Here is a 22,770-nt window from a genome sequence, read left to right as displayed (position 1 = left end):
TGCAGCCGGCTGAATCTCGCTGATCTTTGCCTTGCAGATGGCTTGGTTGACTGCCTGGACCCAGACTGCTGCCTCCAGTCGACTTGTCAGAACAGCCTGCTGTGCCGGGGCTCGCGCGATCCGCTCGACATCATCCAGCAGAGCCATTCGGGGTCACCCGCTGTGAAGTCATTCTATGATCGAATCAAGCTCTTAGTGGGGAAGGACAGCACTCACATCATCCCAGGAGAAAATCCTTTCAACAGCAGGTAGTAGCTGTAAATACGACGCTGCATCTGTGCGGTTGCATTGTGTGGGAAAATTTCTCCCAGAGACTGTTCATGTTTTAACATGAGATGCTGCTTTCAGGTGCTTCATGTGTTTCCATCTCAGGCATCACTCCCACTGAGGGCACTCTGTTGCAACTTCTGATGTGGCCTTTATTTTATGACGTGGAGTGTTATTAGCATTTTAACATACTGGCAACACCTAGAAGAAGGTTCCTTCCACTGAGTAGGAGCTTCTCAGGTTTATGTTTTATGAAGACTGGAATCTACAAGGGCAAATGCAAATTAGTTTGCAGTTAGAGATTACATTTTATTTAATGCCATTAACACAAGTTTCGATAAGGGAATAACATTTCAAATTATTTTAAAAATACTTAGGGGTTTTTATGATTTATTCCTTATATATATATAAGTGTTTTACTTAGTGTTTTACTTGCATCAATACATCTGACTAGGTTTTCGTTCTCTTCTTCTTTTTCTTTTTCTATGTCTGTTCTCCTTATGATTATTACTTATATATTTATAATTAAAAGTCAGCACATCATTGATATTTGATGCCATTGCATGCTTACAAGAAGAGTGGTGTTCCTATTTATCAATGTTATTTAAATATGTCTCCATGGAACAATGCTAAGAAATTGATGAATATGTTAATTATGTTCATATTGCCAAAGTCAAAACTGAAGAAAGAACTTCATTTGAAATAACACCCAAAAGATTGGACTTCATTACAGGAAACTTTTTTCAGTCAGGATTTCATTAGAGGCTTCCTGGGTGATGTAGAGCAAGTCAGTAAATATTTGTCTGTAGAACAAGGATCGTAATGTTTCTGGATAGACTGGGCAGGTCCCCGTTGCATTCATTCCTGTGATGCTCAGATAGCACACTGATTTCCATATGCTGTCAGAAAAGCCCTGTTAATGCTATTCTATATAGTATAGACTTTATCCTATTCTATAAAATACTCTATGCATGCACACATGGAGTTGGTTGGAAAAATGGAAGAAAACTGATTTTTTTTCATAAGCTCTGTAAAAATAAAATGGGAGAATTCTTGCAATTTTCTGCAATGTTGCATGAAAAGGAAAACGAGAGAAGCTTCCTAATTCATGTGGCTGAATAATTTGTCCAAAAAGGAATAGAGGCTACAGCACAAAAAGCATATAGTCCATGGGCTGGTTGGTAGGTGCTGCTGTCTAGATGTTACATCAGCAAAATTTCCGAGTGAAGAGGAGCAGGCAGTGTCCTGTTACATGCTGTGTGCTAACCAGTGCTTGAGCTGTTGCCTTATTAAGTCACCCAGAATGAAAGGGAGTGCACCTGTATCCACTATCATCTGATAATGTTCAGTTGTTTTATTAACATGATCCAACACTTTATTCCTAGATCTTGAAGTATTTTACAAAAGCAGGTGATTATCATTCTAAATTTCTAGATGAGTCTAGTGATATGCAGACATTCATGTGCCATCCAGGAAATACTATATTAGAAATCAAGCTGTTAATTTATGGATATGGGTTGGATTGAGTGATATGCAGACATTCATGTGCCATCCAAGAAATACTATATTAGAAATAATTAAGCTGTTAATTTATGGATATGGTTTGGATTCTTCAAAACAGTCTAAGAATTAGAGCTCTAGACTTAGCGGGAGCTGGGAACTTCAGTCCTCACACTCCTTTGAAAAAATCTCATTTGAAATTTTAGATTTTGTTTTTTAAGAAAAAATCTCATTTGAAATTTTAGATTTTTTTTTTTAACATGTTTTCTGGGGTTTCTGATGGCAGGAGTCTTAGTTCTGTTTTATTCAGCTATTCATGAAGGAACATGAACCTTAATCTGGCAAATTGTATAAAGCAGAAGTAGGGCATTACACCATATTTTTGAAGTATATTAGGCATCCACAGACACGTGATTGTAGCCAGGGAGGTTTCTGAGAAGTGCCCAAGCATTGTTTCAGTGGGACTTCAGGGTCCCAGTCCTGGCTTGGCTGAATGTGAGGTGGTTTCTCCTCTGCAAAGCCTCGTCAGACAGTGAGACCAAGCCTCCTTAGACAAGGAAGGCAGTAACTCCCATTCTGTGTACACAGACCTCACTGCATAGATAAACATTTCCTTGATTTAGGTATATAGGGCGAGCTGGGCAGTATTGTGGTCTCTTAGTGTTCCAAAAAACTTGGCAGTGAATTGGATTTAGATTGAGTGAGGCACAAGTGTTCCACTACGCAGTTTATAAACAATATAACTTTGCTTCTGTAATTAACTTCAATACCTTGAATTATCTTTCTTTTTCAGTCTTGTGTCTCTTATAAGAGGTCAAGTGGTGACTACAGATGGGACTCCTCTAGTTGGGGTCAATGTGTCGTTTGTCAAGTATCCCAAGTACGGCTACACCATCACTCGGCAGGATGGCACGTGAGTTGGCTTGCTTGACTGAGTACCTGTTTCGTGTGTTGCTGATTAACAGATGGTGGGAGCTAATGAAACCATGCGGTATCATGCGTTGCATTCCTCCCAGGGCAAAGAACTATTAAGTAAACACAAAAGTAATTTTTCACACGGCATTTTGAATACTAACTGCAAGTAAATACAAAAAGGCTGACTTGTGATAACAACATGTTAGCAGACAGACTCCTTTCAGATAAATTGCTCTGTATCTATGAAAATGTTTGTGGACTACAGTCATATCCAGCTGAGACCAGAAATATTTTATTTTAAAATGCAAGGCAGGCTAACACTACTGGGGAAAAAAAAAAAAAAAAAAAAAAATTGTATCATTATTGAATAGTATATTTTGTTAAAAGTTCCCTTCTGCCTCTATTTCCTTTTGAAGTTCCACTATCTTTTGAGTTTCTTCAGGGTAGAATGTAATCAAAAGATTCTAATTGAATATATTTATACAATTTCCTGCTGTGCAAAAAAGTGCCTTTTCCCCCTTGTATCAGCTGATTCGAAATGCACACAAATTCAGATAAACAAAAATCAATGTGTCGTGGTTTATCTGGTTTACTGGCTGTGATGACTAAAACAGTGTGTGTATCTGTGACACATGCACTGTAAACATTTGCCATTTTATCTTGATCTTGCATGCAAACAATGGAATTGAAATAATTAATATGAGTCAACTGAGCTGTAGGGAGTATTTCATTTCCACATTTCCCCGAATATTATTCTGTTATAGTAAAAGAATAATGTTGTTGATTTCAGTGGTTTAAGGTACAGTAAATGGTGAGCTCAGCTATACTTAGATCTGAATAGATTATTGAAATCATGGAGTAATTTGTTACGTTGCCAGCATTTACATGAGACAACTGATATCTACTTCTGTTGTCAGAACAACCTAGAAGAATTTTACTCATTTAGGCCAGATTTCAAAATGCCTGTGCAGCTCCACATTACTGCTGGGATTATGTAGGGGGTTGGGAGTAAATAGATAATCTCTCAGAAAAATTACAGATCAGTTGTCCTGGGGACAGGAATTCTTATTCGTAGAACACAAACAGAAAAACTCTTCAGTGCTATTCTCCTACTGCTGTGTGTCCCGTTCTGTGCTTGATGGACAGCTTAAGAAAGGGATAATTCAGTGTCCAGCTCAGTATGAACTTGGCTTCTCTGCTGATTCTAAAGGTGACTTGTAATAATAGATGTGGGGGTTTGTTTGTTGGGTATTTTTTAGTTATTTATTGCAGATTTTACATAGTAACAAGGCTTGTCCAGGTGACTTCAAATCATTGCTTGTCTTGGCTGCATTTAATAGAATCATAGATTCATAGCATGGCTTGTGTTGGAAGGGACCTTAAAGGTCATCTAGTTCCAACCCCCCTGCAGGGGCAGAGACACCTCCCACTAGACCATGTTGTCCTGAAGGTCCAGGGTAGAGAGTCTGCTGTGCAGCCTCCTCACCACCCTAGGGATCTTGAACTCCCACCATCTCATGGTCACTGCAGCCCAGGCTGCCCTTGAGCTTCACTTTCCCCACCAGCCCTTCCTTGTTGGTGAGAACAAGGTCCAGCATAGCAGCTCTCCCCGATGCCTCCTGTGTCACTTGGAGAAGGAATTTATCAACACACGCCAGAAACCTCCTGGATTGCTTATGTTGTGCCATGTTGTCCCTCCAACAGCTATCGGGGTGGTTGAAGTCCCCCATGAGGACCAGGGCTTGTGAATGTGAGGCTGTGCCTGTCTGCCTGTAGAGGATCTCATCCGCTCAGTCTTGCTGGTCGGGTGTGGCCTGTAGCAGACCCCCGCTGTAATGTCACCTGTCCCTGCCCTGCCTTTGGTCCTGACCCATGAGCTCTCAGTCAGCTCCTCGTCCATCCCCCATTTCAGTTGTTTCGTTGCCAAGGTTCACATCCCATTACTGATTGCGTGAACCATGACACCCAAAAATATACCTGTTGCTATACCCGTTTCATTAGCCAGGAATGCAATTACTGGAATTATTCCATCTTGTCACTTCTAAAGGCCACATTTTTCTAGGTTTGACTTGGTTGCAAATGGCGGAGCATCCCTGACCTTGCACTTTGAACGGGCCCCATTTATGAGTCAGGAAAGGACTGTGTGGCTGCCGTGGAATAGCTTCTACGCCATGGACACGCTTGTGATGAAGACAGAGGAGAACTCCATTCCCAGCTGTGATCTGAGTGGCTTTGTCCGTCCTGATCCAGTCATCATTTCATCACCACTTTCAACTTTCTTCAGTGATGCTCCTGGCCGGAATCCCATTGTACCAGAAACCCAGGTAAGAACAGTGTGAGTGAAATAAATATAGGAATCCGTGGTCAGGTGCTAGTGCTGACCTGAGCACTTACCACTGAGTCACTGTTCGTCCCCTGGCATTGCTGTAGCAAATGGCTCTGTAGAACTGCATTCATTCTGACAGATACCAGGGTTCCTAATGAGGTCTGGAGGAGATATCCCAGGTATATGTCACCCAGACACATTTATCTTTGACTGCATCGCACCTTCTTATGATCATACAATATATCAAGTATATCTCTGTGTTTCGGTTGACAGCTTAGGTGTTCCAAGAGAATTTAGCAAAGGCTAGGTGTGTGCTGCTAACCACACTTGTACTTATTTGCATGTTTGCCAGCAGTGGGCTCTTAAAAAGCAGTGTACACAGACACCAAATAATTATTTGTTCAGAAGTGTCAGCTGAACTGCATCACTGCACTGATTTGCGGATATTATTCTAAAAAAAAATAACAAAGCGCTAATGTAAAATGTTTGATCTTTTTCCTATTCAGGTTCTTCATGAAGAAATCGAGATCCCTGGCTCTAGTATAAAGCTTAGCTACCTGAGTTCCCGTACTGCTGGATATAAATCCTTACTTAAGATCGCCATGACTCAGTCACTTGTGCCACTGAATCTAATCAAAGTTCATTTGATGGTAGCAGTAGAAGGGCACCTGTTTCAAAAATCATTTCAAGCATCTCCCAACTTGGCATATACATTTATCTGGGACAAAACAGATGCATATGGTCAGAAGGTTTATGGGTTGTCAGATGCTGTAGGTAAGTCAGCGTATACAACCTCTAAAACTTTTCAAATAACACCTGTAATTTTCAGTAAGAAAACTGCAAAGACTTATAGAGAAGTAAATAAAGAGTAAACAGTTCCTGTCTTCCTGACACAATTTATCTTTGTATTATGTCTCTTTTACACATTAAAGATCACATTCAGAGGTTCTAAACTCCAACACCATGCCTGTGTTTCCTGATCGGTAGCTGACTTAGAAGGTTTAGACCAGACAATGGGAAAAACTGGCCACAGGAACTTAGGTGAAACTTAGTCTGTCACTATTGTTTTTATTTTCTTTCAGCTAACAAATGAACCTCATGCTGGACTGGCTGGCATTCTTCAGTGCATTTGGATTTTCATGCATGTCGTTGTTATAGCCTCTTGGGGTATCATACATTTGAAATGGAATGGTGTTTTTAATGCTCTTCAGTCTGTAGTTCTATAGCCCTTTCTAGTTCTCTTGGTTCTAGTGGGTGGGGAAAAGAGTGATCATTGTGATATTTTAAAGTTTTCATTTTCATTGGAGAATCAGAACAATTTTGATACAACAGTGCTAAAATGGGCATCAGAGCTGTGCCAGTGTGGAAAAACAACTTAGTTTTAAAATCTTATTTCTTTTCTGTTTTCTAAAATCGTCTTTACTATAGCTTTTCTTTCTTACATTATTGCATAGGGTATTGTTTTCCTGAGTAATGCTTACAGTGCATGTGTGTTTAAAAGCCCCCAAAGTTTTCACTGCTCCTTGGTATGTGGTATGGAAAATGAACACACTAAATAAATGCTGTGAACATCTGGCAAATTAAGAGTTTGATCTTGTCCTGTTTTCTGATAGAATAATTTTATTATATTTTAAAAATTGTATTTCTCACTGTCCTCTCACCAAACCAGTCACTTCCCAATGCCAGCTATTCAAAGAGGAGTGATCAAATCCCTGCAGAGTACATGTGAATGAAGTTTCAAAGTTGTGTTTAGTCAAAGATCTGAATTTAATATTGTAGAATAAAAGACAGGAATAAGATCTTGAGGGGGCTGGGGAACTGGAATGCTGAATGATCTGGATGTGCTCTGGACCTTTAATTCAGTGTTTGTTCAGCGAATATATTAGATTTGATTTTATTTTGTTTCAGTTTCTGTGGGTTTTGAATATGAGACTTGCCCCAGTCTCATTTTATGGGAGAAGAGGACAGCACTGCTGCAAGGATTTGAACTAGATCCTTCAAACTTAGGAGGGTGGTCTTTGGATAAACATCATGTACTTAACATCAAGAGTGGTGAGTTAGTAGAGTCTATGTGTTTTCTGTGCTGTATGGAGTTTCATCTGTGAACACTTTTTATTTGCATTATATTTCCACTTTAAAAAACGCAATTCCTCCACTCTCTTTGTTTCACCTTCAGCTCAGTAAGGTATGGGACATGTTTAAGTTTTTAGAAAAATTCTGTAGAATTTCAACAGATTTTTACTGTTCTGCACAGCATGACTTTCTTAAGGTCCAAATCTTTATCCTGTATTCTGATGTTCATTTATTCCTGTGGAATATCTGTCTTCCTTCCCTGTTTTTCTGATATTAGCCACACCCGTTCCTGGTTCCTTTGATCTGACCTTTTTCCCTCTAATCTGAGATGGGGTTTAAAAGGTGTATGAGACTGTGATGAGATACTGAGACTCATTTGTTTTTTTCTTTTGTCACCTGTTTTTTCCTCACTTCTCTTTGTCTGTACATATCCTAAGCTGAATGTTCCTGGTCTCCATATTTTACCAGCCACTCCTGGGGAGCTGAATGCTTAGCATGTATTTCGTTTGATCCTTGTGAAGTGTTTTCTACAGCCTCCCTGCTGATCCCCGCATTAGCAAATTGCAAAGGATATTGTTGCTCAAGCAATCTAAAGCAGTGTTCAGAATGGGCAAAATCGGGCTATTTGAACACACTTGAAGTGCTGTGCAGCAGATCAGACACTGTTGAGACAGCCATTTGGGCAGTGCCTGATATTCACCGCTGTCATCAGTGGGCAGCCCGTTACATTAGGACCATACAGCTGCATTTCCAAAAGAACTTGAGGCTGAAAGTTTCTGGACAGATTTCTGCAGTCTTTGGTACCTTGAAAATGGTCATGCTGTCATAATCCAGGGGTCTGCTCTGTGAACAAATATTTTGAAGATAAATGCCATCTTAAAGGCATGTTTTGAAGCCTAATAAAGATCCTTACCACTAGTTTCCCACTTGCCTTTCATCACTGATCCTTAGCAGCCTTTCTAGGAGTTTCATCTTTCTTCTATCTTTTCATTGTCTGTGCTATTGTCTTCTCTGGAATCTCCATTTCTCCTTTTTAATTTTCCATGAAAAAAGTGTGAAAGACTGAGAGGTGGAAAGAGAACAATAAGGTTGGCACAAAATTCCAAACAAAATGTAGCATAGGAAATGGAGTGAGCAGATCCAGGGACACAAGTAAGGAACACGTCTTCCCCGCTGCTTGCCGTCTCACTTCCCAGTTAGGAAGGCAGTCTAAACCATTGTGCCAGTCCAGAGAGTTGTATGGCAGTGTTTTCTTTCATAATGCCTGCCAAAGGACTCTGGGTTTAGATTTGGGTCTGTGGTTGTGTACGTTTGTGGTTTATAACAGAGAATCTTTATTGCACTTTCATTTTTACTACTTCAAAGCTCTTTGACTCCTTTTGCACCATTGAAGAACCAAATGCTGGAGTCACTTCAGTGCACAGTCCTTACCAGCAGCTGTTGAAAAGAGAACTACCTGAAGTCCCCTGCACTGAATGACTGTAATAACCACTTCTTCTCCTCTTTGTTATTAGGTATATTGCACAAAGGCAATGGAGAAAATCAGTTTCTAACTCAGCAGCCGGCTGTGATCACCAGCATTATGGGGAATGGGCGCCGAAGGAGCATATCCTGTCCTAGCTGCAATGGTCTGGCAGAAGGAAATAAACTTTTGGCCCCTGTAGCACTGGCAGTGGGTATTGATGGAAGTCTCTTTGTTGGAGATTTTAACTATATTCGGCGTATCTTCCCGTCCAGGAACGTTACTAGTATATTGGAGCTGAGGTAAGGTGTTAATTTTTGCACTTCATTTCTGTAGCCTGTGCTCAAATCAGCCTTTACCATTACTTTTTATAATTTTGTAAAACATTGTCACTTTCAACCTATTTAAATTCCAGTGGAGAAATGGGGCACAGAAATGCATAGTTGAAAGTCTGTAGCTTATCAGAGCAATGACTATAGAGAAGGATAAAGAGTACAAACCAACTAGTACAAACAGCACAGACCACCCTCTTCTGTCCTGTTGGTGATCGTTTGATACCATCTCCCCTCAGTACTATACAGCATTCAGTTTTGTTTGAAGACTGCAGAGCTGACTGCCCTTGGTATGGAGCCACAGTGATAAGCAAAGGTGTAACGGTCTTAGGAGGTTAGAAGGAAGGTTTTCCTGTCAGTGGTTTGAGAGCCACTTTCCCACTTCTTTCCCATACTCATAACTCTACTCCTGTAGGTTGGCAAGTGCAGCTGAGGTTGACATACAGAGTCACTTGGCATCATCAGAACTCTCTAAGATTGTATCTCTCTCGCCCTCTGCCCCCAACATTAAGATTTCATCACTTAATAGGGAAGGCATGAGTGTAGAGTGTACCACTTCACCCATTTCTGTTCCATCTCCTTTTTTCATTCTTCTAGGAGAGGCAAGAGCTATTGCTTCAAACCATAACTGATGTAACGGAACCCTATAGCCACAGCACTGTTGAGTATTCACAGAAAAATGAGGAAAAATCTCTTGCATTGGCTGTCTTCTACAGCCCACTCAGGCAGTAGGATTAGCGCTCCTTCAAATCCGATATAGCTGCAGAGTACATTGAGTGAATGGAGGTCCTTAGCCTTTTTTTTAATGATATGGCCAATAACCAACTCCTCTGCTTCCACTGTACTTTTAATTACTGGGAAAAAGTGCAAAGTGATGGGACTGTTAGAGACTAGGAGGCCTGGCTCTGTTCTATACCTCTCTTCCATTCATGTCATTCTGTTAATGTCACTGTTGTGAATTCTGGTTATATAAGAGAAAAGAGATCTGATTCAGGACTCTCTGACACCTACATCACACCATCAGGCTTCCTTGTTATGTCTAAAAAAGAAAAGTCATAGATCATGCAGTGCTTTCTGCTGGCAGCTCAGTATAACCACAGGAGGTAGCTGGTATGGATGTGTGACCTGCTATAGATATCAATATACACCATAACTCTGCATTATATAGAATGTGCTGATTTTTTCTTCTAATTTGTTCAGTTCAGTTTAGCTTCCTAGTAAATAGGACTCTAGCTTTATAGGTGAAGAGAAACATTTTCAAATTAGGGTACTTAATATGAGGCATTTATATGTGCCTCACTTCCTAATATCAGCCAGTGACAGAGTTTCCTGGCACACCTGATATCTGAAAATGTTGTCCCCGAGTTTACAACAGTATCAGTCTGAATACTTTGCTTTCTCTCTATGCAACAGAGAGCTTGGGCTCTTCAGCATGTGAGGGAAAATAGGAAAGGACATGAGTAAAGAAACAGAAGACAGACTTCTTAATCTGCTTCTGTCCACTTTCTCTTTTCTTTCATGAAAGTCTGTTCTCCATAGCATAGTTTCTTTAGCTTCTGTTATAATTATTAGCAATCAACAATAAACCTATTGTGTTTTGGTTGCTGTTGGACAGCTGCAAATGACTTGACACACAGGTTTTTAGGATTTGCAGTGATGTCTTTTGCTCCCTGTTCCTCTAAAGGGGATTAAGGTCCATCGCAGCAGACATCATCTGTAGCAGTAATTGTGATTCAATGGCAGTCTTAAAATCTGTATGAGTTGCATGGGTAAGAGTTTGCAGATTTGAGCCATTTAAGTATGAATGAGAGCGGAGTCTTCAGCTAGCATCAAGTAGCTTGAATAACATTCCAAATAATATGTCCATAAGTATCAAATACATCACTTTATTTAGATTTCACAGTGGGTGTATGTAAGCCAATATAAATCTTGAGTAACTTTATGAGTCAGGATATCCCATTGTGCATATTTGCGTTGCACTGTCCTTTATGAAGGCGCCTGATCTGAGCAGCTAACAGGAATTTTGACTCAAGAGTGTCACGTGTCACACTTAACGTTGGTGTTGCAAGTCTGGGGCTGTGTATTAGTGCTGCAGCTCAGGAGTCGTGCACCTCCTCGTGTCATTCAGTGGGTATTCCCAAATGGAAATGACATAAACACAATGAAACACTGTGGTGTGGAGAATGTATTCATTTATTTCTGGGGAAGCAGAGGACACTTTTCCTTTGAGCTCATGTCTGGACAGTAAGCTAGGGATCAATTAATGTTATGTATCTCCCATCGTACATATCTTACTGCTCACTTAAAAGGTTTTTTTTTAACACTAAGATTTGCTTTGATGGGCCTAAATAGATGCCAAGTAGCATCCAAACCTGCTTTAAGCAATTATTTTAGAGATAGGGGGAGAAGAAAATAAACTAGTAGAAATTTGTCTCAAAACAGCCTGTTGGAAAACTATTCTAATTAAAGAGGTTGCCTCCAACTGGCAGGCAGTATCCTAAGCCCAGTCCTTCCCCCTTCCCAGTTCTGTATTCAGAAAACTGCCAGTTTCTCTCTCTCCTAGCCCACAAACTACACATATTTCCACATGAAAACTCTTTCAATGGTCTAGAAAGTTTCCTGTAAAATATATGGGGGGTGGGGGCTGGGGGCATGGGTATCCTACTAGGGAGCTAGCTTGCAACTCTATCGCTCCCAGTCGCTCTTCATCCATAAACCAAGCTAAGGCTAGTGCTGGAAAGAGATATCTTCTCCTGTGTCCTTTTGTAAAATAAAACAAATACTATGTTTGCTTTACCATCTATTCTCCAGCTAACTGTTTGTTCTTTTTTCTTCTGTTCCCTTTCTATAAAGAAATAAAGAGTTTAAACATAGGTAAGACACGAGCTCTTTCCCATATAATTTGATATGGTTTGTTTGCTTCATTGTGTTTGCTTTTTGTGTTGTGCTTCTTGTGTAATGTTATGTTCTTCATGTACCATATATAGAAACATTTTTATGTGCTAATTGTGTGTTATGAATATGATAAGCGTTAGCAATTACGAAATGCAGTCAAAAAGCAACCAAATAAATTCTGACAGTAATTAGAAATTTCTGGTAGAATGGAAATATAATGAACCCCAAGCTAACTTCTACATAAACACTTCTCCCTGCTGTCTATAATTGGTCTAAATGGTTGAGGTAAACTACAACAGCAGTTTTACAAATGCCAGAAAGGTTCACAAAAGCACTAATGACTGCAAATAGGTCAAAAACTCATTTTTCCGGTCATTAACGATTTTTCTGAACCCTCTGTCCTTTTTCATAATTTAGTGTCTATTTTCCTTCATCAAATACATTTAACAGTCAGTCAACCTGTGGGACTGGTTGTATGCAACCACTAGATGCAGTCACTGTAAGATTCATGAGGGAGGCATAACCTTTCCAGACGTTAGGAGAAAAGATTTTTAATCGTCTCACCTGAGCACTAGGCCTTCTGGATGGCAGCAGCGTAGAAAATGCTTGTGCCTTCTTCCATGCCACACCTGGGACAGGAAAGATGTTCACCTGGAGAATATCAAGGACAAGAACAAGAAGAGCTGTTGTAACCTATTCCATAGTGTCCTGTGCATCACCCTTTAAAACCACACTTTCCATTTCTGTAATACAAGTTAGATGCAAAAGATGTCTGGACTAAACAGTACAATTTCCCCTTTACAATATATTTTGGTGTAGCAAGTGTAATTCCACTAAATTTTCTTATCTCAATGAATTCATTCACAATTTGCTAATGATCACTGGTGATGCTGGAGGCTCCTCATTTGCAGCTATAAGCTTAGTTGATTTTTCAGGTGCTTAGCGATTTCCTCTGGGCAGCTTCTCTTTTTTGGTTGAATTTAAAGAAAAGCTGTTGGTGCATTGTTGTGAATTCAATACACGTAGGACAAGCTGATCCTGCCTGCACTGGCTGTCGGGCACCAGGCTCCTGCACAGCCCAGAGCAGGGCTACACGCGGTGGGAGCTGCTGCATTCCCTGGGGAGGACTCAAGGAGGAGAAGTGATTGGCACAGGCCTCTGAGCACTATCGAATGTTATGGAAAATATTTTTAAAGCAAGGTACATTCCTTGGCTTCGTATAATTTGAATAAAAGATTACAGTGGCACGGAGAAAAGAGACACAGAGGCCTGTAATTGCTCAGATGCCAGTTTACGCCTCATGTATAAAATCCATCCCTGGTTAAGGTAGTAACCTTGTAGTTTCTTTGAGGACACAGTGGTGCATGTCACCAGGAAAAGCATGGTGGGAGAGCAGAATTTCAAACCTGGGACAAACATGCAGGTGTTTGTATGGCTCAGATACTCAAGAGACTGAAGAAGTCTTGTAAGTGGAAAGGAATATTTTTATATGTGCAAAGAAGATTGAGCTTTGTTTTGGAGGGTGAAAAGGAATGTGATCAGGGCTTAGTGAAGAGGTGCAGTCTGCTGCTGAAGATGAGGAGAGGAACTTGGGGAATAACGAGATTGCGCTCTAATCTCAAGCATGTCACTAGTCTCCCTGCATAACTTTGTCTACACCACTTAACCTCTCTGTGCCTCAGTTTCCTCCTCTGTAAAATGGGTATAATACCCATCTTTTTAAAGTACTTTGCGATCCATGCATGAAATAAACCTGCCAAGTATTTTTTGTTTGTTGTATTTTTTCATCTCTAATTTCTACACTCCTAGACTTCAGCAGATAGTATTACCTCTGCCTATTGAATTTGGATCAAACCCATCTCCTTCCTACTTTCTGCAGTTTTAGAAAAAATTGTAATTGACCTGAAATCATGGCATGTCAAAGACTGGCAAAGAGGAAGATAACTGTAGAAAGTGATATTTTTGGGCCTCCTCATTCCTCCAGATCTGGTCATGACCACATGAACGCAGTTGTCTTTGTGCTGCTGATAATCCATCTGCTGAACTTGGCCTTACTTTAGTCTCGGCAAGTCTGATCGAGAAATGGCTTATGTCCATCGTAACTTACCTCTGTGTATCCTCACTCTTGGAGATGGGCATTTTTGCCACGTGAAACTAGGAGTGTGGATATTTGGAGGCAAATATCTCTGGTTACTGGTAAGTAACCTTCATTTTTTTTCTTCCTGTCTTCATTTGTCTTCTATGCTTTGAAACCACCATTGACCTTTTTATGCTCACCCATAGGCTCCAAAGGCTGGAAAATTCACATCATGCTTAAAACCCAACTAAACTGAGTTAAACTAGCCAGGCAAGATTTTGAAAATATTTCTGCACTGCAGTTCTGTGTGTGTGAATGTATATATATCGTGAAGACTGACATTTCTCAATTTGCAGATGATTTGCTAAAGTAGTTCCAAAATGTGACAAGCTGTCAGAAAAAATATTTCAGAAGAGAAGTAGCTTTCCATCTGAGCACCCATTCTAATCACAAACTGAGGACCAGTTTTTCAATAATAGAAGGTTTGGAGTTAAAGTCAGACACTTGGGGTTTCTGGTTTTAGTTTTATAACCAACTTCATCTGCCGTAAATGAGATTCTTGATAAGAATGAATGAGAACAAATTTGCTTGAGGAATAAATTTGTTATGTCTCTGCCTCCTATTTATACAAGACCTCACAAATCTTGTGGCGTAGTGTAAGTGACTCAGAAGCTGGTTCTTTGATCTTACTCCTATGGCTTCTGCTTTCAAGAGAAGTTAAACAAGGTGGCAGGGAGGGGGGGCAACAGGTAGAGATAAGCTGAAGAGAATTGACCTGGAGCAGATCTAAAGGGCTAAAGAGATCAAGAGGCAAGTCTGCTGTGCAGCTTTGGCTTATTGGGCTCTGCTGTGTAGGGTTCGGTGTAGCAGGAAGAATGAGATTTGAAATGACAATCCTTCTGAGCCGCTGACCGGGCCCTAATCCAGTTAGCTCCTTCAGACCCCACCTCGGGATGAAGGTGTCAGGCTTTCTTTCCAGATCTCTCTGTGCCTGATGAATATCTAAGCTCTGAAAGCCTGTGAAGTTTCTAGACTGCTCAGCTGTTTCTGTTCTATGCTTTCTTTTTCTCTAAAGCAACAATCCCGCTCATAAATACTATCTGGCCGTGGACCCTGTTTCAGGCTCACTGTACGTATCGGACACCAATAGTCGGCGGATTTACAAAGTCAAGTCCCTCACTGGCACAAAAGACCTGGCTGGTAACTCTGAAGTGGTGGCGGGGACTGGAGAGCAGTGCCTGCCCTTTGACGAAGCCAGATGTGGGGATGGAGGGAAGGCGGTGGACGCAACCCTAATGAGCCCTCGAGGTAAAGTAGGAGAAGGAGCTGGAGAAAATGACTGCATGAGCCTAGGCTGGATGTGGAAATAATTATCTGGCAATTAAATCACTCCTTGCTCAGTAATTTTTATTCTGGGCTTTAATTACAGTGGATTGGCAAGTGTTTGTGCTTTGTTTAGTTAAAGCAAACTTTATTACGCGATCGCTGAACGCTGCAAAAGGAGAACAGAACACAAATTAGCAGGGTACCGCTCACTCCAAGAAGCAAGCATGTAAACTGGGAGACAAATTACTGTTTAAGATGCAGTCTTTGGGGAGAAAAACTGCCTGCTGTGGCTTTTTTCTGAGTTTTTATTCTGTGTATCCCCTTCTTCTTCAGAGGCAGAGGAAAAATAAAAGGATTTTTGCCCTTTCCAGTTTCTAATTTTTAACAAAAAATTTTCAAGATGATGTAGAGATCTGGGGATGTGTTTCTCTTTAAGATTTTTTTTTCCATTGTTTCATCTGAATTGTAAGGATGAATTAATCAGGTGTATTGCCAGGTGTTTCAAACATCTTTGGGTTTTATTTCAATCGTTGAAAATAACTAGATGATTATAAAAGCAAATAAAAATGAAGAGTCCTGTTTCTTTGCATAGGTACTAATTTCAGTTAATACAAACAGAGTATATTAACAGGAGAAAGCTGCTTGCCTGTTTTAAGTCTCTACATAGAAGTTAAGAAGGTAAAGCTGTATCTTCTCTCACTGCCCGATAGGATGAGCACTGCAAACATTTGAAGACAAAATTTTTAGATCAATATTTTATTTTCAGCCCAAGAAACGGACAAGGCAGTGCACCAAATCAAAGCAGGAAAGGCAAATGAGAAGAAGCCTGCCCTCCTTCACACCAGGCAGCAGCATCCCTCTGCTCCTCCAAGGGAGCACCCTTTCATTCTGTGCCTTTCCTCTTCGAGGACTCCCAATGTGACAGCCACTGAACCTTTCCTTTTTTCCTAGGCTGGAAACCCTGTGTCTTCATCTGGAAACACCAGATGTTCTTCCCATATTCCTTACTACAACAGGTCAAAGAACTAAAAAACATCCTGAAAGAATATAATGTCCCCTTAATTTTTTAAAAAATGTTAAAGCCATTTTAAAGGATTTCTAAAAATTCTTCAGCCTCTTTAAAAGAGGTCCTTCAGAAGAAGAAAGCAATGCCTTAAATTTATGAGATTAAAATTTAGGAGATCATCTTTTTTTTTTTTTTTTAGTGGCGGTATGTAATATATCATAGAGCATTTGAATTTAGAAGTAAGCTGGTGCATTCTGCTGGCTCTTTGGCATGTTTTAGGGATTTCTGTGGTTTTTTTTTCTTCAAAGTCCCAAAGGATAAACCTGTTTGGTGCCATTTATTCAGCAGAACTACAGGTACAGGGAGGGTTCCAGGACCTGCGCTCAGGTTGGAAGGGAGGAAAGAACAGGGGAAGTGAACAAATGTCATCAGCTTGTAAACTCGTTCATAAAATTAAGCCTGCCTTGAAGCTAGGAGCCTTCCTACATCCCTGATGGCTGGTTTTTCTATTTGCAGGGATTGCAGTGGATAAGTACGGACTCATGTATTTTGTTGATGCCACTATGATTAGAAAAGTGGATCAGAACGGAATTATATCAACCCTACTGGGCTCCAACGACCTAACTGCTGTTCGACCTCTCAGCTGTGATTCCAGCATGGATGTCACCCAGGTAGGCTCTTACTGCATTTCTTTTCTTTTCTGCCTTAGAAGAGATGGGCATCTCTTTTGGATGACTGCCTGGCCCCTTAAGAAGTACATTATGCAGCACAAGATGATAGCGTATTTGATTCATTACTGAAATGAGTGAACCATCCATCCTTTTACTGTGGCTAACACAGGTTATTTGCACAACTAGAGAGAAATAAGGTTGAGATAATGGGAGTTTTTGTCTTAATTGCCTGTTTTTTTCTGTAATTATTGTAGAGCTTCCACAATGTAGCATTCATTCTTTGCACAGAAACACAATTAGCCAAAGTTACCACTGCAGGTAGCTTTAATATTTCCAAAAAACAAAATCATTGTTTGAAATAGTTGCCGTTCATGACGTGGGTTTCATGATTTACGCTGATAATCCCCTCGCTAGTTTGCTGTTGTTACACATGGAATTTTAAACACTAGAAGTGTACTTTTCGGTGACGAGTTTTACAGTAATAATTTGTGCAACTCATAGGTACGGCTGGAGTGGCCTACTGATCTCGCTGTCAATCCCATGGACAACTCCCTTTATGTCCTAGAGAACAATGTTATTTTACGGATCACAGAAAACCATCAAGTTAGCATTATTGCTGGACGCCCCATGCACTGCCAGGTTCCTGGTATAGACTACTCTCTTAGCAAACTGGCTATTCATTCTGCACTTGAATCAGCCAGTGCCATTGCCATCTCACACACAGGAGTTCTTTACATCAGTGAGACAGATGAAAAAAAAATTAATCGGCTACGCCAGGTAACTTCCAATGGAGAAATATGCCTTCTTGCAGGGGCAGCTTCAGACTGCGATTGCAAAAATGATGTCAACTGTAATTGCTATTCTGGGGATGATGGGTATGCCACTGATGCCATCTTAAATTCACCATCTTCCTTAGCTGTGGCCCCAGACGGTACCATCTACATAGCTGATCTTGGAAATATCCGCATTAGGGCTGTCAGTAAAAACAGGCCCGTTCTTAATTCTTTTAACCAATATGAAGCTGCATCTCCAGGAGAACAGGAGCTGTATGTCTTCAATGCTGACGGGATTCACCAGTACACTCTCAGCCTCGTTACCGGGGAGTACTTGTACAATTTCACCTACAGCAGCGATAACGATGTCACGGAGGTAATGGACAACAACGGCAACTCCTTGAAGGTCCGTCGGGATGCCAGTGGGATGCCCCGCCATTTACTGATGCCGGATAATCAGATTGTCACGCTGGCCGTTGGCACTAATGGTGGACTCAAGCTGGTCTCAACACAGACCCTGGAGCTCGGATTAATGACATATAATGGAAACAGTGGGCTCTTAGCAACGAAGAGTGATGAAACAGGATGGACAACATTTTATGAGTAAGAATGTTTTTGGATATTTTAAGCGTGCATTTATTTTTCCAATGGTAGTGAGTAGGCTCTTGCTGAAATGTGTTGTAGGCTTTTCACTGGTACTGAGTAAGGCCATTACGTCTCAGTCTATGATACTGGAAATGATGGAGTGGCTTCTTGATTTCATCAGTTTTGCCGGGTCATTTGGGTGAGTACCAAACCACCTAAATTCTGCCCGCAGCTTGAGGCCCATGGGGAAGCTCAGCCCCCTCCAGCACAAAGGACTGTGTACCATGTTCGGAGCCCGTGTTTGATTTTACCAGAGTGGCCCCTGCTCTTAGCTGTCAGCAGGGCTGCAGATAACCCACAGCCAGCCCCCAGCGATCTGCAGCTCCTACTGAGCTGCCTCTCTCTAGAAACCCTAATGCTGTGGTTTCTTTTGGAACTGAAAGTATATATCTTTCCGTTCAGGCTCACATATTACTCATGGTTGTTAAAATGTTGATTAACCTCACTGATTGTTCATTCTTGAGACAAGTGAGGAAATTAGATCCCAGCTATCTGTCAGAACCCTGGTGTAGCTTCCATAATTTGTAGATAACCCAAAAGCGCACTGGTGTTCAAGAGCATAGATTAAAAAGACAGAACTTCCTCTTTAAATTAAATTGATCAGAGATTAAGTTCAAAGGTATATTACAAACTTAGAAAAACTAGTCAGATTTTTATTAATAGCTACTGTGTTTCTAGTAGTCTTACTGCCGTTTATCGATCAAAACAATTTTAAAAATAGAAGCTAAAGGATGTCTTGAAAACATATATAACTTTTAAGTATGGCAAGTGGGATGCCATATATTTTGTTTGAAATAGTTAATTAATGACTACTAAATGCTGTCTCTCAATTTAGTGGGTAGGAAGTATGAATAGGGCTTCATATTTAATTTTAAATTGTAGGCTTATTTTTAAGGTTCCAGACTACCAATGACACACACCTATTTCTAGTTTATCAATCATCCTGGCCACCCCCTTCTTTCTTTTTAGAGAAAACATAAGTAATGCAAGAATAAAAAGAATTGTGTTCTATCTCCTGAAAAGATATCTAAATCAGCCTTGCACATCAGTATTTTGTCCACGATGTGTGGTTTCTGTAAGAAGGCAAGCAGTGCCCTCTCGTGGTCCCCTCCTGCTGTGGCCCTGGAAACCCAACCACTGCGATTTTTCGTCTAGACTGTGGGTAGAGATGTGGAGGGCTTTTTATCCTTAATATTTTGTGAAGAATATTTCTTTACCAAAAATTAGTTACAAAAATAATCCTGTTATGTGAACGCATGAAGGTATTATCTACTGATACAAGATGAATTAACAGCCCGATGTGCTGGGTGGTGGTACAGTCTGACAGCATTGCCGGTGAGATGTGGATGCCCTTCTAGGAAGGCTTTTCTTGGTGTTGTTTTTTTCCTCAATAGCTAGCTGAAGATTCAGATCAGAAGTAATATAAAATAGTTATTTCTCAAAACACCAGTTACTAATTGTAGAAAATTAAACAGCAAAGTTAATTCAAAACTCTATATGAAAATTAATGAAACATTAAAAAAGGACGTCAGAAAGTTACGAGTTACAGAACTGGTATAACCGGTGGCTGAGAATCACACAAGGTACTAAGTTAGCGTGATTTATTAGAAAAATTGTACTACAATGCCTAAGTAAATATAGAAGGTAGGTGCTTTGATGTCTTACTGAGATGCATCTGAAAATATAATTTACTGTGTATATCGTGCTGACATGTTGACTAGATTTTTTTTCCAACATCAAATAAGAAAAGATACACAACCCTTGCCTCAGGTCAGTGGAAGTTAAGTACCATGTTTACACCGAAATAGTACAGCCTGAGGTACTGTCTGAGATGATTAGTAACTTTGGTGAGGCATTGGAAATAGCTTACTTTCTCCCAGATTTGTACATATGTTCTCATGAGCATAGAGCCCATAGGTGAGAGGACAGTATAGACATTTTTCACATTAAAAATGCACATACTTTATAGTGCATGGTGACTTACCTAGGTTAGAAAAAAAAGCCGTAAAAAGCCATTCACAAAGATGTTAAAAGAAGATGCAAGGACTAGAAGTTAGCTATATGCGCTAGAGATACTCATTACAAAATACCAGAAAAACAGAGTCATCGCCTTTAGGCTGATCCTAAGCAGGTGACTTACAGTGACTCTTTAATATGCTTTGTCATCTCCTGCACCCCCACAGTTGAGGGGTTTATTAATAAGATTATGAGAAGAATTATTTAAATAAAATTTACAAATCTAAGCAATCACAATCCACAGTCATTCAGTACTGGTTTCTGGTTTCTGTTGGTTCTTTGAAGCAGCTCCAAGAGGAAAATTCTGTATTCATCATTACGCAGTTGATTTTGGTAGCTGTAAGTTAGTATCAATTGAAGATGAAAGAAATACTTAGCCAATGAGAGTCCCGTTACATTCATGCATTCGTGCAGAGATAATCAATACCCAAATTTGTTAATATGGCAGCAGAACTGAAAACTAACAAATGTATTTTAAGTAGTAAAATATGACATAAACTAAAGTTCATATGAAAAATTTATTTCAGTGCATTTATATCAATGAGTTGACATGTTATGCTATCTTAATGGGTATGTTCCCTTCTTTTATCTGAAACTGTAGCCTGAAAATGCTCACAGAATTAAAAACCCTCTATACATATATTATATATACAGTGCAAGTGTGTATGCACGCAATTCATTTGCAGTAGGAACAGGCGAGGCTCTTAAATAATACAAGAGCTATCAGCAGGCTCACATGGGGTAGTTTAAGCTTGGTTTTGGGCAAGAAGCACAGAGCTTTGAAGCGGTCCTCAGTGGTATTCCACTTGGGCTTGGGAGCATCCTAAGAGAATGCCGCAGTTTTCTTCTTAAATGTGCTTGGGTTTTATAAAGGAAGGAAAAGAGGGATATATGTAAATGTACGTGCATCTGCATGTTGCCCTGCTCTATGTTAAGCCAAAAGCTGCTGTTACTCCTTTCTGCAATACTGTATGTGATGTCCTAGCTACTCCTACCTACAAGCTGTCAAGCAGTACGTGTTTCAAACCTCAAAGACCAGACAGCTAGCAATAAAAATTGATAAGATATAGAGGTGTCATAATATCGCACACGGGAGAACAGCCTGCAGTGCGTTATCACAAGCCCGCTGCAGGGATGCACAGGCCAGATGCGTGCAGCTGTCTGAGAAGCTGCCAAACAAATGCTCTGCTGCATCTCACAGTTGAGCCGTACGGTGCCTACCATGCCTCTGTGTAGCTGTGTCGGCAGCCCTGTACAGGCCAGCGGGGCACTGTCTCCAGGCTGCAGGCAGAATCCGCCACCAGCTGTGGTGTCTGCCCGGGGCACCAGTGCTGGTGTTCCCCAGAGCCATCCTGGGAACCACGGTCCTGGAAAGCTTTACCTGCTGGGACAGGCTCGGTCACCATTAGCAATGTGAGCGAGTTGGTAGTGGGTACAGGGTTTTTACGATACTGGGACTAAGAAAGGTTCTCTCCCCTTGTAATTTTATTAGTAGAAAAACTTGGAATTAAACCTTGCTCTAATTGAAGTCAGTAACAAGAGCTCGGTAATTTCAGTGTACCCAGAATCCACCTCATTTGAACATACAAAGATTGCCTTATCGGGTCTGATTCATCCAGCCTGGTGCTGTGTCGTAGACTGTGTTAGGTAGTGGCTGCTTCTGAAGTTGATACCAAGAAGTCCCAGGTTGATTAGTATACTTTCCATTGCAAAATTTTCTTTTTTTACTTCATTAGACCTGGGTTGACGTCATGAAGAGGGTATATGACCATTTAATCCCTGGATGGTTTTATTCTTATTATCCAGATAAATGTCTGGGTATTGTATTCTACTAAGTACTTGCTCTCACGTAATACATAAAAAAAAAATCCCTCAATAATGTCACTTCTAAATTATGTAGTACATAAAAGGTTTCTGCTTTATTAAATGTATTTTTTTTAACCTTTAAGGTATTTTTTTTAAATAGGATTTTATTGATGCAATGGGTAAAATAGAAGTGTCTTCTTTATACCTTGGTATTGCAGTTAAGTAGTGATTTTTTTAAGACATCTAGCCTCTAAACAGTCTGCAGATCTTTGTAGAGAGTACTTTTGCATGTATCACTTTAAGGGTGTCCATCACTTGGTTATGAACCGTTTTGATCTCTGCCATTGCTGTTTTCAAATAGTGTGACCAGCACTGGGAAACATGCCCCACAGCGGGGAACAAACCACAGATTTCTAGAAATAGCTTTAGAATATTTTCATTTTTCTGTTTCACTCTCTGTAGATCCTCATCCATATTTATTTTTTAGACTGCCCATGCACTTTGAATAGAGATTTTCAGTGAGCAGCCCACAGCAATCCCCAGGAATTTTTCCTGGGTTAATTAAAAACCCAGCAATGTGAATGAAGAGTTGAAATTAATGTCTCATTTGCATTGCCTAAAATATATTTGCTGATGGGGAATTTTGCCAGCCGTTTTTCTGGATGCTCACCAAGCTCTGC

General features: G+C 40.4%; 1 protein-coding gene across 1 annotated transcript in view; it reads left to right on the top strand.

Moving 5' to 3' along the window:
- The window catches only part of TENM2 (teneurin transmembrane protein 2), a gene marked incomplete at its 5' end in the record, with an annotated part of 51,102 nt that overhangs the window by 10,801 nt on the left and 17,531 nt on the right, over positions 1-22,770 (top strand). The window contains 10 exons of the mRNA XM_010081089.1: positions 38-248; positions 2,561-2,680; positions 4,745-5,006; positions 5,515-5,782; positions 6,917-7,060; positions 8,596-8,845; positions 11,729-11,749; positions 14,923-15,155; positions 16,696-16,850; positions 17,352-18,226. Of these exons, the coding sequence (XP_010079391.1) occupies positions 38-248; positions 2,561-2,680; positions 4,745-5,006; positions 5,515-5,782; positions 6,917-7,060; positions 8,596-8,845; positions 11,729-11,749; positions 14,923-15,155; positions 16,696-16,850; positions 17,352-18,226 (2,539 nt within the window). The remainder of the gene's footprint in view (positions 1-37; positions 249-2,560; positions 2,681-4,744; positions 5,007-5,514; positions 5,783-6,916; positions 7,061-8,595; positions 8,846-11,728; positions 11,750-14,922; positions 15,156-16,695; positions 16,851-17,351; positions 18,227-22,770) is intronic.

This window comes from Pterocles gutturalis, unplaced genomic scaffold (assembly GCF_000699245.1).
Source record: "Pterocles gutturalis isolate BGI_N339 unplaced genomic scaffold, ASM69924v1 scaffold5734, whole genome shotgun sequence".
In the NCBI taxonomy this organism is placed as follows: Eukaryota; Metazoa; Chordata; class Aves; order Pterocliformes; family Pteroclidae; genus Pterocles; species Pterocles gutturalis.
This window is presented reverse-complemented; position numbering and strand designations above follow the sequence as displayed.